The sequence below is a fragment of the Fulmarus glacialis genome, unplaced genomic scaffold, assembly GCF_000690835.1.
Source record: "Fulmarus glacialis isolate BGI_N327 unplaced genomic scaffold, ASM69083v1 scaffold43793, whole genome shotgun sequence".
NCBI classification, from domain to species: domain Eukaryota; kingdom Metazoa; phylum Chordata; class Aves; order Procellariiformes; family Procellariidae; genus Fulmarus; species Fulmarus glacialis.
In genome coordinates this window covers 13,629-29,632 of record NW_009205752.1, presented here as the reverse complement: position 1 = coordinate 29,632, position 16,004 = coordinate 13,629, and the positions used below count along the sequence as shown (strand labels likewise).

General features: G+C 46.1%; 1 protein-coding gene across 1 annotated transcript in view; it reads right to left on the bottom strand.

The window, feature by feature from the left end:
• The window catches only part of KLHL6 (kelch-like family member 6), a 22,651-nt gene extending 8,862 nt beyond the window's left edge, over positions 1–13,789 (bottom strand). The window contains exons 1-3 of the mRNA XM_009575494.1: positions 13,435–13,789; positions 8,170–8,335; positions 2,191–2,640 (exon numbers count right to left, since the gene is read on the bottom strand). Coding sequence (XP_009573789.1) covers positions 2,191–2,640; positions 8,170–8,335; positions 13,435–13,694 — 876 coding nt within the window. The 5' untranslated portion in view covers positions 13,695–13,789. The remainder of the gene's footprint in view (positions 1–2,190; positions 2,641–8,169; positions 8,336–13,434) is intronic.
• Between the last annotated feature and the right edge of the window lie 2,215 nt (positions 13,790–16,004).

Below are 16,004 nucleotides of genomic sequence, written 5' to 3'. Positions count from 1 at the left end.
CAGGATTTCTCCAACACTGGACTTAGTTGCTTTTGCCTACCCACTAGGATCCTTTCAGATCCTCTTGTGAATTCCCAGAGTGGCACCAAGAGCTATGAAGGTGAGCACTAGTGACAAGGCTGGGTGCATGTGAGGCAGCTGAAGAGGATAGGTTTTATTTGGGCTGACAGAGTGAGGACAAGGTAGGAGGGCCCCAAGGCTTGTGTATGCCCTGGGGAGCTTGGAGAGAGGAAGACTGCAGTTAGCACTAGCAGAAAATAAATGCTCTCATTATTTGTCCTGAAGAGATATGTTAAAGTGTCAAAGCAATAACAATTCTCAACCATGGGGTTCTTTATTTGTTTCTTTGTTTATAAGCCTTAATTTTAAGCCAAAATTAGAAGATTTACTTAAAGCCAGCACCAGGCTCTGAAACGTGGTTAGCTCTAATTTACTGCCTGTTGGCTCAGTTTATTGACCAGGTCTTTGTTTCAGGGACACTGGAAAAAGTCACTTCCCCGGGTAGATGTTCACCAGGAGCAAAGAATGCAGGGGGTGCTTGGAAACTTGTGTTCTGCTTGGAGGAAATACTTGCAAGCAAGTGGAAATGAGTGCATTAGTGTCCTGAGGTATGCTGGCTCTATGCTGAAGGATAGAAGGAATAAACTTCTTTATCCTCCCCCACCCCCCAATTTTTCATACTGGAAGAAACACAGTGTAAAAGGCATGGGAAGCACATACAGTAGTTCCTCTGCTTATGCTGTATCACAGGGCATTTGCCAATTTGCAGCCCCTCAAAGTCTGCTGGGAGAGGTCTGCACTCCTCTGCAGTAATTGCAGTTGTTACCTTCTGCATGCCCCAGAGAAGCACTCCATGGACCTATAGGTTAAATGCTGTGGCAGTGGGCAGCTGGCTTACAGTTTTACTTCTCCTTCTACTTTTAACGTGTTTCTATAAATTGGCATAATTTATCTATACTAAAAACTATTATTTACACAGACATAAATCTTGTATTTTCCCTATGTTTAGCAAATTATTAGGCAATTTTTTTTAAAACATCTGTCCCAGAACTTGCCAGCTTTCAGAATTCTGTTTTTAACGTGTCTGTCACCATTGCCAGGCATCAGCCCTGGGGAGGATAGCTGGCAGGCCTGCCTCTGTCGGCTGCCCCTTTGAAGATGAGTGTTCAACCCTGAGCAACACTCCATCTATCCTGCATGGACCTGACAGCACTGCTCAGTGGGGCAAGCCTTCCTCGAGGAGTTACCACCAGACTGCCTGGCACTGCCCCGGGTCGTCATGTACTGTCTTACGCAGCCACCAGCACAAAGAGCCTTTGGTCTCTCCCCCGCTTCCAGTGACACATCCACTGTTAGCGATGGATCCACAACATGCTCCTGAGGCCTCCTGCCTTCCTCTGACTCTCTGACTGAGGAGGCACACATTTCCTCACATGCTCACATATCTTTGCTCCTGTTGAGAAATCTGAACTCTGGTTGCTCTCCCCTCTACCCCATATTTTGGGCCAGGAGGTGTGACTGATACCTAACTTTCCAAAGAGGACGGGCAATTGAAGAACTGGAGATCCACCTCAGCCTACCTTGAGCAGGCAGGACAGGACTCGACTAGATGCCAGGATAAACCTGTCTCTTTGGGTGCAGGGACCTCTGCAAATGAGGAAGACAGGCAGACCTCTCCTCTGGGAAGAGATCGTCTTTTTCATGGGAGGTTCTCTCTTTCTGAAACATTTCCCCCATAAGTAACAGATGGAGAGGTTACATATTCAGATTTGAAAGAGTCATTACAGATTGTGGCACAGTTTAGTGGGAAAATTATTCTTCCTTTCTTAGGCTTGAAATAATAGCTAAGAGGGTGAGGTGTCAGGAGTAACACCATTTGCCTTTTTACTAGGGAAGTCACCCAGGGTCTTTGTTTAGCTGTGCAAGTGTGTGTACGAAGAGTTGAGCTCAAATGTTCATAAACAGGAAGCTGTACACTTTGTTTTAAAACAACCTACCAAAAGCTTCTAAACTCTCTAAATCAGCAGGATAACTGGTGAGGCCCACCTTGACTTTTCAGTAGCACCAGCTAGTGAAACTTCAGTGTGAGTATCTTTTTCTGCCTCGTGGTACAGCTCCTTCCGATGGGATATTTGAGCAGAAATATGAGACATTTAGAAAGAGCAGCAAATACCTTCCTTTTTTACTGACCTCGTTGCCTGACAGATGGTACATTCTTGCTTCCTGGAGCAAAGGAAAGACATCTGGACACTGTCTAATGAGCTGATCGGCTTCAACAGTCTCTACGAAATACCAGGGGTCCAAGAGGGGCAACCGGACGTTCTCCAGCACGTACGGCAGGAGAGGAAACCTTTCTGACTCCTTGTAACGAACCCAGTTCATTACAGTTTCGAACACCTGTGCCTCTTCCGTGACATAAAGGTCATCACTCTTCAGCGTGCTGCAGAGAATGTCAGCCGGCAGCTCCAGGAACTCCTCATAGTTCAGGACCTGGGTGAAGTTCTGGATAATGTAGTTCTGCACTTGTTGTTTCAGGCTGTGCAGGGAGTGAGCATCAGCCAGCCTCAGGATGCCAACGCAGTTTTCTGGCTGGAGGGCTTCGGTGAGAAAACTGGCACAAGCATCTACCATGCGAAGGAACTGTGGACAGAAAAAGCATGTATAAGCACAGAGCAGTTACTTATAAGACTGTATCACAGGAGAGCTACGGAGCTTTGGGTCTGGGTCCCAACCAGCTATGCGCAGTACAGCAAAGAGCTGGGGGAGACAAGAAATCAGTCATACGAGGACAGGTATCTCCCAGAATCTGCAGTCTGAAATGAAAATTTCTTCCTCCCACTGTTTTTTCTCCCTCTACATCCATATTGCTCTTTTTCCCCCTTGCAGGACACAGAAGACCTGTGACAGACATGAATTTTATTTGTTTCACAAAAGCAAAGGGTTTTCTACCATTCCCTTTCCTTCCATGAGATCTCAAAGCACTAGCAACCATGGAGTTACAAAGCACAGAAAAGGTCCCCGGGCTTCAGATGTGCTTACCCTGCTTCATCTTGCATGTCAGCTCAGATCGACTAGAAGGCAGTCTGGTTTTGGAGTGCAGGTGGCTCCACTGTCCGCATTTATGCCCCCACCATCCAAACTCTGAATGTGTCTGAGGCCTTGCAAGGGTGGTGGAAAATGAGTGCCGGAGTCGGGGAGGTTTGGGCCAAAGTGCGGCCCCCCCAGAGCGTATGGGCACACTGTCCTGTACTGGGGGACGTGGCAGGAAGAGATTGACCATCAGCAAATCTTTGAGTTGCCTGACAGCCAGGGTTGTCTGGCAAGTGTCTGTTGTGGGGGAGGCCTTTGGAAGTTTTAGTGACCTTTGTTTTCTTGTCATCACCATTGGTTCAAAAAAACATACTTGCGCATTTTACACACAGAGTCTGCTTAATCAAAGAACTTCCCACGTTTGCGTTCAGTAGGGCATCACAACTACTCTCATTAATTTTCTTTGCACAATAGCCACACCTGAGGGTCCCAAATGTGCAGATCCTGGACCACAGATGTCTGCAGGGCATTTGCCATGAAATATGATGTGAGCTGGGTTGCTGGTGATTATTCAGGAATTGGAAACCAGTTTTGGGTAGAACTAAGAAGTTACAGTGCTTTATCCTGGGCTTTCCGTCACCTCTGTGATTTCAGATATAGATAGGGCATCAGTATTTCATGTTGGTTTTGCCACTGAGCACTGCAAACAGCAACATACAGAAAGATGGGTCAGAACTGATGCTGTGCATTTCCGTCCATGCTTTTTGGGTCCTTTTTCCATCCAGCGTCAGCAAGCAAACCATTTTAACTCATTCTGTCCCACTGGGGAAAGTTGCACAACAGTAATTTAGGGGCAAAGAGGAAGCGAAACATTTTTAAACACTGTAGTATGTAGATTGTTTCAGTAATTAGGGTAGAATCTTCCAGACCCGGCAGTGTCATGTTGACACATTTAGACTGTTTACCAGAGCTGAGCGATCGCAGACGCTGCATACAGACTACCTGGTTCCTGTTTTACATTTAGACGTGGTCAAGAGTTTAGAGAAATGCAACTGACTGATGAACAAGGGTACACGAGGTCTCAGAACATGTTGCTGATGTTGTGATATAAATATGTCAGCGGCATGCTGTGGCACTGTGGCAGAGCTTGGTGGTCCCTTGGTGCCTGCCACGCTCGCGTTGCCTGTTCTCTGGGCTAGCACAAGGCTAACACTCTGAACTCACCAGTGAGTTTCCCTGGTGAAGATCTGAAAGGACTCTGCCAACATCAGGTAGTCCTCAGACCTGAGGCAGGTTAAGCATTAGTCCTTTAAAAGTTGGCAGTAACAAGATGCAAAAAAACAAATCTGGGATTTGCCAAGATCACTCATCAAGTCATCCACAAGTCTGGGAATAGACACCAAAACGGTGTTCTCACCAGCCACTGTAGAATGCTCCAATTATTTATACATGGCTTGTTAAGAGCGATACTCACGAGATGACACCAGAGGGTTTTCTCCCAGGCGGTGCACACTGGTCTAACGGCCACGCAGGCACCACTGATCATGCTAGGTAGATGTGTTTGTGGCCACATGAATGCAGAACTGTGAGGTGTGGGTGTGAGAAATGGTCCCCACCAAGGGCTTAACCAGAGAGGTCAGACCGCTCGGGAGCGTATCAGGGCAGGAGTTTCCCTGGGTGCTGCTCCTCGTCTCCGTGCTGCACTGTCTTCCCACCACTCCCTTCATTTAGAAACCAAACTCCCTCCAAAACTCCCCCAAACTTGCTGGACGTGCTTCGGTCAGTCCCATGAGAGCAGGTGACTCAGGAGAGCACCCTACTCAGGAAGACGCCCCTCAGCCTCTGCTTCATCTGCTCTGATTATTCTTGAAGCGCTCTAGATTTTCTTCCTTCCCTTCTGTGAGTACCCTTCCTAATGCCACCCTAGGCATTTTTAAAATCCTGTTCCCTGGGAACAGTTTCTTCAGTAACTGGGTCCTTCTCCTAATACCCCTTTGAATCCAGGTTCATATGCTAGAGGCCATATGCTTACTTGGCCTCCACTTGGCCTTCTCTCTGAATAATAAAATTTATTCTCCCCATTTAAGTCCTTGCTTGTCCCAGCTTTCATTCAACTGTCTAGTGTAAGCAGTGCCAGCAGCCCTCCCTCGTGCTGTAACCCTCGGAAAGGGAAGGGAACGGTGGTTGAAAGGGCTCTTATTCATAATCCCTCTCCGTATGCAGTACGCTTCGGGGTCAGATCCTGCACCCTGCAGCTGCGCTGCCCTCAGCCACCCGTGCTGCAGGAGCAGCACGTCCCAGCTCAGCAGTAACACCTGCGTCCCAAGGGAGCCCCACGGCAGGGAGCCAGCCAGGCAGTGAAGGGGCACAATGATCCTCACAGGCGACTCTCCCGGGAGCTGACAGCTTTCTGAGCCTGTGAACAGATCTCCGACCTGGAGCTGCCCAGAAGCCCTTCGTTAGCAAATCGTGCCTTCTTGGCTGGCACGGCTGGCACTGCGGAGTGGCTGTGGTGTAACTAGCACTGTCCTGTAACAGCCACCCTGGCCGTTCACTGCTAAGCGGCTACAGGATGGTCTTCAGATAATTGGCAAGGTATTTTTCCTATAGAGTGTTGTTCATGAAAAGTGGATTAACATACAGATGAGAGGTGCTTTGGGAGTAAGTGAGGCCATCAGGCACTGAGGCACTGAGGCACTCAGCAGTGCCCTTGGGGCAGAGCAGCCCTGCTCTGCTTAGAGCAGTCAGAGCGAGGCAGCTCGGGGACATCCTCCGCTGTTCCCACTGCAGCTGGCATTTCTACGGCAGTGGTCATCACAGTCCTTCATGACAGTACTGTTTCTTTTACATCTGCTCAGGAGCTTGCTTCCCTCTCATAAACTCTTTGCTTCCACCAAAGCAGCTGACGTGGCCCCTCACCCAAGCCGTGCTGAGGGAGTCAGGTAATACAGAGGTTCCTGGGGGGACAGGAGCTGGGTAGACAGATCTGAAGGTTCTTGTTGAATTACCATGGGTGAAGCAGAGCTCTCTGCCATGGCCCTGAGAAGCAGCTGAGATCTTGGCCCTACCAAGAGGTGAAAGGATGAGCTGATCCGCAGGCAGTGCGGGTGGCAGAGGGTGCTGGGCTGGATCCAGGGTGGGCGCCAGCCTTATGAGCATGGTGGCTGGGCAGCCGCCAACCCAGACAGAGGAGGTGACTATTGAACTTATGTTGCAACTGTGCTCTAGGTGGAAAAAATTTGTCTGGGTCACTTCAGGGTGAAGCTTAGCTGTTCAGCAGCTCCCTGTTCCAAACCCTTCACCTGCTTCCCCCGGGAGGAAATCTCTGCACAAAGCACACTGCGGCAGGGACTTCTGCTCTCTCTGAATAGCCTTGCACCTCCCTCTGCTGTCAGTTTTGGCTGCATTTGGTCAAAACTTATTGGGAGGGACTAAGGGAAGGCATAATTATGTAAAACCTTTTCAAAAATAGTTTCTAGAGAAAAGTGGAGTATCTATATTGGAATATCTAGAACTGTGCAAGTTATTTCTTTTTTGGTTGTCAAGTCTGAGAGATGGAAAAGAGGCACTGCCAAAAATTGTTGCCAGTCAGATAAAAAAGTTCTATTTGGAATTTGGTTTTCTCACATATAATTAATTGGAAAGGAAAGAATTTCCCAAACAAAAATGTTACAATAAATTGCAGAATTAATCTTTTCAGCTGTTGATATATTGAAATGAAACATTTGACTCTTTCAAGTGTTTCTGTTCTTTGGCATAAATAACAGGGACAAGCTGGCAGAACGCTAGTAGTTACCAAATCTTTTTTACACAAAACAAATTTTCAGCCAAAAACCTCACCCGTGTATAATGTGAGGCTTTAAGGCCTTATAAATCTTGATAGTATCCAAGACCATTGCAGCAAGACTTGGGATCACTGCTTTTAGTTGAACATTCCTGGTTTTCTAGGTTTTTCTATTCTTGCTCATGGCACCCTCATGATTTTATCATTACTCTAACAGTGTTTGATAGCTTTCTTAAAGCAGCAGCCTTGGGAATCAAATTTAATCTTAATTTTAATGAAAAATAGGGAAGAGAAAGGAAAAAACATAAGTTTATACTTTTAATGGTTTCAGAAAAAAAAACTGAGGAATGATCTTAAGGAAAAAAGGTTCAGAAGAAAACAAAAAGAACACAGAAAACTGTCCTGAAAATGAACCAAAAGTAACCTTTGAGTGCTACCAGTTTGCGGTATTGGTCTGCTGAAAATGTCAGTAAGTTACTGCACTCCGGCCCCAGGTTACATTAAAGCTACACCACCTTTTCGGAGTTACCTTGGGGAGCACTTTGTGATAACTTTCCCTTCTCTCCCCACAGCAAGTACCAGGTCCCATTACCCCAAAGGCCACAGGTTCATTTCAGTGCAAAACCTCCCGTGTAAGATTCAAGAATCTGAAGTTCATAATAAACCACGATGATTATGGAGTCAGGTGTTTCTTGCCTTCCTTAATGAAAAGACTGGACACACATACACACATTGGCACTTGGCAGGTTATGCTAGTTGCAATTTGTTAGCAATTTGCAGCTTGGTACCAGGGACTGCAATTTGGTAGACCTCACAGATGATTTACAGGACACGTGAATACCTCATGGACCAAAGGCTGAGTAACGCTGCTCAAGTTCCCACAAGTCCCAGGTTGTGACTAAAACCCTTGACATCAAGAGTCCTACAAAGGAGGATGCTAACTTTGGCTGGTGAGCCTCCATCTCAAGGCAACGAAGAGACAAAGTTAGCTCCCTGCTCTGGCCGGCTGGCCCGCCATGCCAGCCACTGCCCACTAACTCTTATGGATGACCAGCCTTTGCAGGCTGACCTGAACCTTGGGGAGCACTGCCCCAGCAACACAACGCTGCTGCCTGGCAGGCGGCACATGGGAACAGCTCTTGGAGGCAGAGCCCGGCTGTTTGCCTGTTTGCACAGCACCCAGCACAGTAGCATTCTAGTATATGGCTGCCACTTTTTAACGCAATGTAAGTAAATATGAAGCAAAATGCTTCCAGAATGCATGAAATCAGAGAAGTCTGCAGTGTGTTAACCAGGGTACAACATGGTGTTGCCAGAGCAACAAGACTGGATCAGTGCATTTGAGTTATCTGTACCTGAAAGAGGCTGGCGGCTTCCAAGACTTTCTGTACGTTTTGTTTTGTGATGAGCATCTTGCTGGTGTAAGTGTAGTCCAAGAGTATATTCATGGTTTCTGCATCAACTCCTTTAAGTATGATCTTCTCTTCATATTTCTCTCTTAAATCATTGCAGAACATGGCCCTGAAAAGAAAGACATTTATCTTTTACTGCATCCCAGCCAGGATGAGGCATTCTGAAAACATTTGGTTATATAGATTTCAACACAGAATACTCTGATTGCTTCATATTTCATGCAGTTAGTCCTGTAGCAAAGTAGCAAAGAAAATCCTTTTGTTGCTTTCATACCTCTTTACTCATGAGTTTGAGAAGGCATACACACATGATGGATACCCCAGAGCTGGACTCTGCAGTAGACCTGGAGCTCCATGGCAGCAAAAGGCTGCTGGGACCTTCCCTGAGTAGTGCTCTGTCTCTGGACTGATGCTGCTGAGCAGTTGTGATCTCACCTGCTAGCCTCTTACAGACTCTTTCTGTTTCTGGTACAGGCCCAGCTCATTAAGCCCAATCCTCCAAGCTGCTGGCATTCTCCACACTTCGTTAACACTTAGCACATGTACTTTATAACCCTTGGCAAGGTCAATACCCCTATGCTTCGGAGCTGCAGAACACTGCTTAGACTGAACCCTGAGGGCCAGACCAGATCCACATGTCTGATAGCCTCACCTCTAAGCTTCCCAACATATCTTCGACCCCATTAATACCAGGGATGGGCCAGGAGGGAATGGCTATGGATTCTTTTCTAATTAAGAGGCTGACTTTTCCTCTGCTAAATTTTGGGAGCTTCTGGTAAGATTGTAGAGTTGGTACCTCTTGGCTAGAGAAGTACTTGAATAATCACGAATTGGAACTACTGTTAGCCAGAAAGCGCAGTGTTTTCATGCATGTTGATACCACCTCTTCTTTGGTGGATAATACTGCATTTAAAAGGCAACCACCACACACAGCTTTGGCACTAGTCAGATATTTCATATGGGATAGAAATCAGAAATTTCCCTAAGAGCTATCTAAATCCTCTTTGCATTGTGACAGCTGCAAGGCAAACATACGCATCTTCATCTGCATTTTCAATTCTTAGTTTTAAGTATTTCTTCCAATGCTTTTGCTTTTATTTAGAAGTTGGATCAGTCCCATCTTGTTCACTGCATTCAGAGAGCACGATTTCACATCATTTGGAATCTGGCTCAACAGATTAGAAGTATGTGAGTCCACTGGTAACTGCGTTGGTGAAAAACATGTGCAGATCTAAAGTGTAATTAGAAGCGCTCTTTACCCTGCATACCAAGCCCTTCTTTATTAGTCATGTACAATGTTGACAGGACAGTGCAACCTGGGAAGTGGCTGGAGGTCCAAAGTCTTAGGCCATGCTTTTCTTGTAAAAGTGGTGCCAGAATAAAGCTGTCTGATTGACACATCTTACTGGAACGAAGGTGTAAACAGTTTTTATTGCAAAGCAGTTAGGCACGGTGAATAGCAAATGGATGGAAGATACCAGCTGCTTGTTGTTCTAAGAGCTACCTGGTCCTTGCCTCAGCAGAGAATTTATGGCAAGAGAGAGCTAGTATTAGCTATCTCAGTGTATAAAACTGCCTTTGGATAAAGAGACCTAACTTTTGAGCAGGAAACTTGGGCAGAGAAGTTACTTGTCAGAAAAGATGTTCAGCCAAAATTCTCATTTTCCCTTCACTCGTCTCAGCTCGTCAGAGGTTTTTGATTCACTGCTCTGCTCCATAGTCCAGTTTCTGCTGCCACTGAAATCAGAGTATTTGAAAGGCATTAAGATAAAATGCTCCTTAACTTCAGTGAGTGCAAGACTGGGATTCTCCTTAGCTTCTCTCCCTTTTGGCAGTGTTGAATGTTGTACATCTGAGGCATGCAGGCAGGTGGCCATTTGAAAACAACAGTCTCGGTACCCACTTATCCCTGGGAATGGGGTTTCAACTCAGAGAGGGAGTTTTGTGCAAAACAGCCGTTTCAATTGCACGGGATTGATAGGTGCCGAATGCTTCATCTGAATGAGAAATAGGCCGTTGTAGGATGCAGGTGTTGTCTGCTCTTGTTCCTTTTATCTCTTAAACTGGTGACTCCAGTCTTGTATTTAGCCATCCCTGTCGGGGAGGTGAGAGCTCTCACTTCTGTCCTGCAAAGCCGGAGTGTTTGGTGGAGGTCAGTTAGAGATACCCAGCGTTACACCATTGCAAGGCTGCTCAGAAACGAGCCTCGGGATTCTGGTGGAGGCTTTGCACAGGGATCTTGTCAAAGTGCTTTCACCTATCTGTCTCCTAATCCGTGAAATTGCGTTAGAGCTGCCATCCACTCCCAATCTCATAGGGTTCGGATTCATGTAACGTAGCTGCAACCTGCAGAGATCACACATCTAAAGCACCGTGCTCTCCCACCAGTACTCCTCTCTAGAAGGTGGCAGGGCTGAATAGGGCAGTACTATCCAGGAGAGCTGACTTCTGTAGTGGCCTTTCTTCTGCTCATATGGAGTGGACCTCATTCCCTCCGTGTGTGCCGACCAGAGGGAACACCCTGACACCACTCAGGACTGACCAGGCTGAGCTCCTCTCCTGCCAATTAAAATGCTGCTTGTGAACCTTTCTGTACTTACCCAGAGAGGCGTGTGATTATTTTCTCTGGGGCTCTAAATCCTCCAGATGTGGCTACTAATTTCGTTGTCTGTTTCCCTGGTTCCTGTCCCTGTGTAATTCTAATCTAAACCTTTGAACCAACATTTACTCTAAGAAATGCACATCTGAAGTGAGGGCCCAGGGCCAAATTTAGATACCTAAAAATGGGTAAATCTAGAAAAAACAGGGAGAAATCTCAATGAAATAAATGAGGAGTTGCAATTTGTGAAGCACTTTTTAAACACCCACCCACACTGGGGTGCTTGTGCTTGGAATTATGAACCTGACTTCAAACAACCATGCTGGAGTTTGAGGATGCTCTGGAAACATTGCTTCAGCCTTTCCCAGCCCCATTCTCCTACTGCCTTGGGCAGTACTGGAGTAAAGAACTACTGCTCCACCTTGGTCAGCTTGTATTTCTCTTCTCTGCTTTGTTACCTTCATCCGGGTAAATGGAGAGTTAATGCTTTTATGTCTTCTATAGATGCAGGATATGTCAGAAGTACTAGTCTATCTGCTCTCAAGCAGTGCTGAAGGAAGGAATAGAAGTTGTTAACTTTGTTTAACTGTGTTTAAGTCAGCTGCTACAGATTGCTTGCATTATGGCACCCAATGTTCAGGAGGGGGGTTGTGTAACATGCTGTTGCAGGGGAATGAAGCCCATGACTCACAGGGTCCCTTCGCTTTGCTCCTGTGCACTGGTGTTGGAGGCCCTGTAATAGCATGCAAAGTACTCACAGGAATAGTGTGATTTAAGAATTTCTTCTTTCTCTGGGCCCATGCAGCTTCTAGTGAATTATGGCAAGATGAAACAAGCCGCCTTGTGAATAGCGGCTAGCGAAGCTCGGTTCCCTGCAGACTTGTGTCCTCCTTTCCCTCTTGACAGTAACCTCAGCTTCCCCTTCCCGAGCCCTCCATTCTCTCTCGTTATTCCTCTCACACACATTTCACCGTCCCTCTCAGGACACTCAGCTCTGCGCTGGCTGCCTGTGTCCGGCCGCGCAAGGGCAGCGCGTGCTTTGGCTGGTTCTGGGCACTGCGTGTGTTGGCTGGCCAGGACGCGGTGCTCGTTACCCAGCTGAGCACCATGGGGTCCGAGTCCTGGCATCTCTTCTCTGCCTAGCTACTGACTTCCATCGAACTTGTGGGAACTTCAGTTTTGAGATTTCCACCCTCTGCCAAACGTAATTGAAACTAACCCAAAGAGTCATGACAAGAGGCACTGACAGACAGGCAGACAGGGTGATATAATAAATCTCAACTCCGTGCGAAGCCAGGCCAAACACAAGTGCCCGGGGGGCAGACCCTACGGACATGTGCAATTGCCTTGGGATGAGATGACCTCCAGCCAGGTATCCCCCTTCCTTCAAAGGGACAGGCTGTAGCTCAGGGCTCAGTGGAAAACCAGCCAACAGTAGTTATCAGAAAACTGTCTTGCCAGTTTTCAACTGTTGAAGTCCCTTCTGGTTGCAGCACCTTTCCTCATAGCAGAAGAGGAATTGTTTTTTTGTCAAAGTATCATTATAGTAATTCCAATTTTAATTTGTGCATCATCTGCTCTCCTTCCTGCACACAATGCTGTTAAGAAATATTTGGGCATCTCTGCTTTTAGTTGCACATTTTCACATATGCGATATATATAGTCTCTCTGTAGAAATAACACCTATGTCCATATATTCACAGACACAGTCTCTATTATGAGATGATAAAAGCAGAACTGTTCTTCCAGGCACTACCAGCAAAGCTTACTAGACTCCATTAAAATTAGCTTTCTCCTCATGTCACAAGTGGTCACAGGTTCTTTTTTCTCATGTTTCCTCTGTAGCTATTCAGTCATCTGACTACTTTAGCAGTACAAAAAGAAAGAAAAAAAATCCCAGCCATGCAAATGTGATTGTCTAAACGATAGTGGAAAATCTGTGTTAAAACTGATACTGAGTTCCTCTGTGTGTCTAAATTTTTTCTCGCTGGCTAGTAGTCTCAGATAGACGATCTAATTGTAGTACTGAAAGAATGAAAAATTAAAGAGGACCAGAAGGAGGCGGTGAAATGGTAAAATTACTTTCAAGGAGATATTTCCCATTGTAATTGATTTTCAGTCACCCTAGGAAAGATCGAAAATTCCTTCTCTTTCCTCCTCAACAACTTTATGCAATATATATTTTTACCACAGAATGGTAATGGGAAAAATTATCAAGTTCCACAAACCCACTCGTATCTCAATAAAAATACCGTGTGTTCTGAATGAACATTCCTCTTTGCGTGAATCCCAAAGGGACAATACAAGGGTCTACAGATACTTGATTAAAACACCATTTTCTCATCCACTTGTCTGCCAACAATTCTCCGTTTCTTTGCATGCCTCCAGTGGACTTGCTGAGTGCTGGTATCAGAACTCCGGCAAATCCACAACTTGGTACCTGCCTTATTTAAGTCTCCAACTTTAAAAAAAGAGCTGAAAGGTGTCAGGAATTACAGACTCACTGCAAATTTGCAGAGTTTAGCACCCAGTTCACACTCCTTGGAGATCTACAGTTCAAGCATAAGAAGAAAAATAAGTTTATTGGTTTTGTTTCTTACATCCCTTACCTGAAATAATTGCTTGCTGCAGCAAGGACTACTCGGTGACAGGAGAATTCCCTGCTGTCCACGCACAGGATGACATCTGTAAGGGAATTTTCAAGCCGAAGGTTCTCCAGGCCATTCTGGAGCACCAAAGAGAGACCCGTATCATCAAACTTGACCTTTTCAACACTCGAGACTTCCACCAGGTCCCCCATTTTCGTCGAACATTCATTGTCCAAAGAGATCTCGGGATCCTCAGAGCTCTTCTCCAGCGTGTCCCCCATTTTCTGGCCAGCACCGTCTCATTCTGTTGGTGCTTCAATCTAAAAAGAGCTCCTAAACTTCAGACGAGTCACACTGCAGAAGTTGGGCGGATTTCCTGTCCAGAGGTCTCTGCTTATCTATAGCTGTCACACACACATAACAGGAAGCCTTGCACTTTCTCATCCTGTTAACACAAACAAAGGCTGGGGTTTTTTCAGTGAATTTCAGGCAGTATCAACGTGTTTAGAAAGGACTTAAGATGCCTCTGCATGTGAGAAGATTACAAGTGACAGGGAAGGCCTGCTTCCCACCCTCAAGCCAGTCCCTCGCTGTTATCCGGATCTGCTGGTTGTAGTGATAGGTGCACCATATGGCTGTCGAGTCACTCCTGGCAGACTGGGCTGCTAAGGGGAAGAGGGTATTATTTTAAATTTCTTTTTCCAGGTATGTGATTATTAATCACTGAGCTGGTTTTGGGTTTGTTTTTGTTTTTTAGTAATATGCTTACATATTCAGAAAGCCCTCCAAGTGGCTGTTTCTGTCCCTTATGACATGTTAGCTGCCAAACATTGGATGGCTTTTCTTTAAGGCTAAATCGGCGTAACTCTCTCCAGGACATGGAGCAGCATCAAAGATCTCTCAGCTGATGGTCTTCAGGCCACACTGCCGGGCACAGTGAAGTCCCACATGGATCCATGCAGCCAGTGCCATGCCACCAACTCTGGTTAATAGTGGAAGCTAAAGGAGAGAGCCTGGGGAGAAGTGTATGCATGCTCATCCCCACCACCCCTACCAAGAGGTAGCTTGAGTCATATCTACATCTAACTTGCAGTCCCCAAGATAAGTCCCCATGGATGGCGGTAGGACTGTGGGCTGAGCACCTGCCGTGGAGATGCTGAGGGGAGCGCTGGGGCTGACCCTCCAGCGTGACAGGAGCACACAGAGCACAGGGCTGAAGGTTTCGCTTTCACCTCAGGCTGAATTGGATCTACGTGGACCTCGCCTAGATGAGAAGCTGACCCAAGCTGACTGAGATAATAAGCCACACAGCCTATTGGAAGTAACAGGGTAAATCCCCTGGCTCGCTTAGGAAACTTTCATGCTGTGGAGTTAGAAAATCACACCCCCCTCTCTCTCCCCCTGCGAGGAATGCAGGGCTAACCTCTAACCTTGGTAGCTTGAGTGCTAACCAAACTTGCCTTTGTGATACTTACTTCTAGGAATCCTCATTTGGCCAATCCTCATGTTTTCATTGTGTGTTTGGTTTCCTCTTTTGTCTCCAGCTTGTATAGCTGAACTCACAGTGTCAAGGGAAGCTTGGCTTAGAAGAGGGCGGTGAAAGCGGCATTCAGAGAGTGCCAGATTTAGAGGGTTCTTGTATAGGATAGGATGGTCAAGAGGAAGGAAAGCAAAAAATCTCTCTCCTGCTTTCCCCTACCTCCTTGTAATGGGTTTTTCTTTATTTTGTGTAGTCTGTGCAGCACTTTGGCTTTTTCCTTTCCCAGCTGATGTAAATGTGTTCCTGCTGCCTTTTGTGCTAACTTTTGGTAATGAATGCTTCCTTTTTTAAAGCCAGTCCCATCTTTCCACCAACTACTCCTCCAGGAGTACAATCAGAAAATGAAGGAGACCCCTCAAAAATATCAGGTGTGCTTTTAAAATCACAATATTTTAACCCTATCTTGGGTTAGGTTCTTTTTGTTTATCGTCATGACTTTTGACCTTAGGGAGTTCATCTTATCAGGCTTTCCTCTGATGGTGCAAAGCTTCATATTATCTGTTTAAGTGAAAGCTGAGATTCAGCAGTGATCACTTGATTCCAGTTGCTGAAGCTTTAAACAAAGCATTAATAGTTGCGAAAGTTGAAGTAAGGTTGTATTGGCTGTGAGTGCTGGGAACGGAAACCCTGCAGAAACTAGATCGGTTGATAGCTGCAGTATTGTCAGCGTGCTACCCATTAACTGCACTGTAGAAAGGACCTTAGTAGCTCAAGCAAGTGTTGACTAGTAGTAGCAGTGATCACTATCTGCAGTCTGTCTCCTTCTGTGCCATTCCCAACCCATATGATGTATTTTTAACCCTTAAAATTATTTTTTTTTCTGCCAAGCACCTCCCCTCCTTTCTTCTTCTGTCAGTCTGTTTTTATAGGGCTGCCTAATATTTACAGAATCCCTTGCTCAGGGATTAATCCGCAAACGTAGTAGCTAGTTTCATTACTTGGACAAGCACTAGGGCAGTGCTGAGGTGAATGTTTTGTCTTTGCAAGTATAAGGGAACAAACCCAACATCAGGGAGCTGCTTGCCTGAGCTGCTGTGTCGCCCAAGACTGC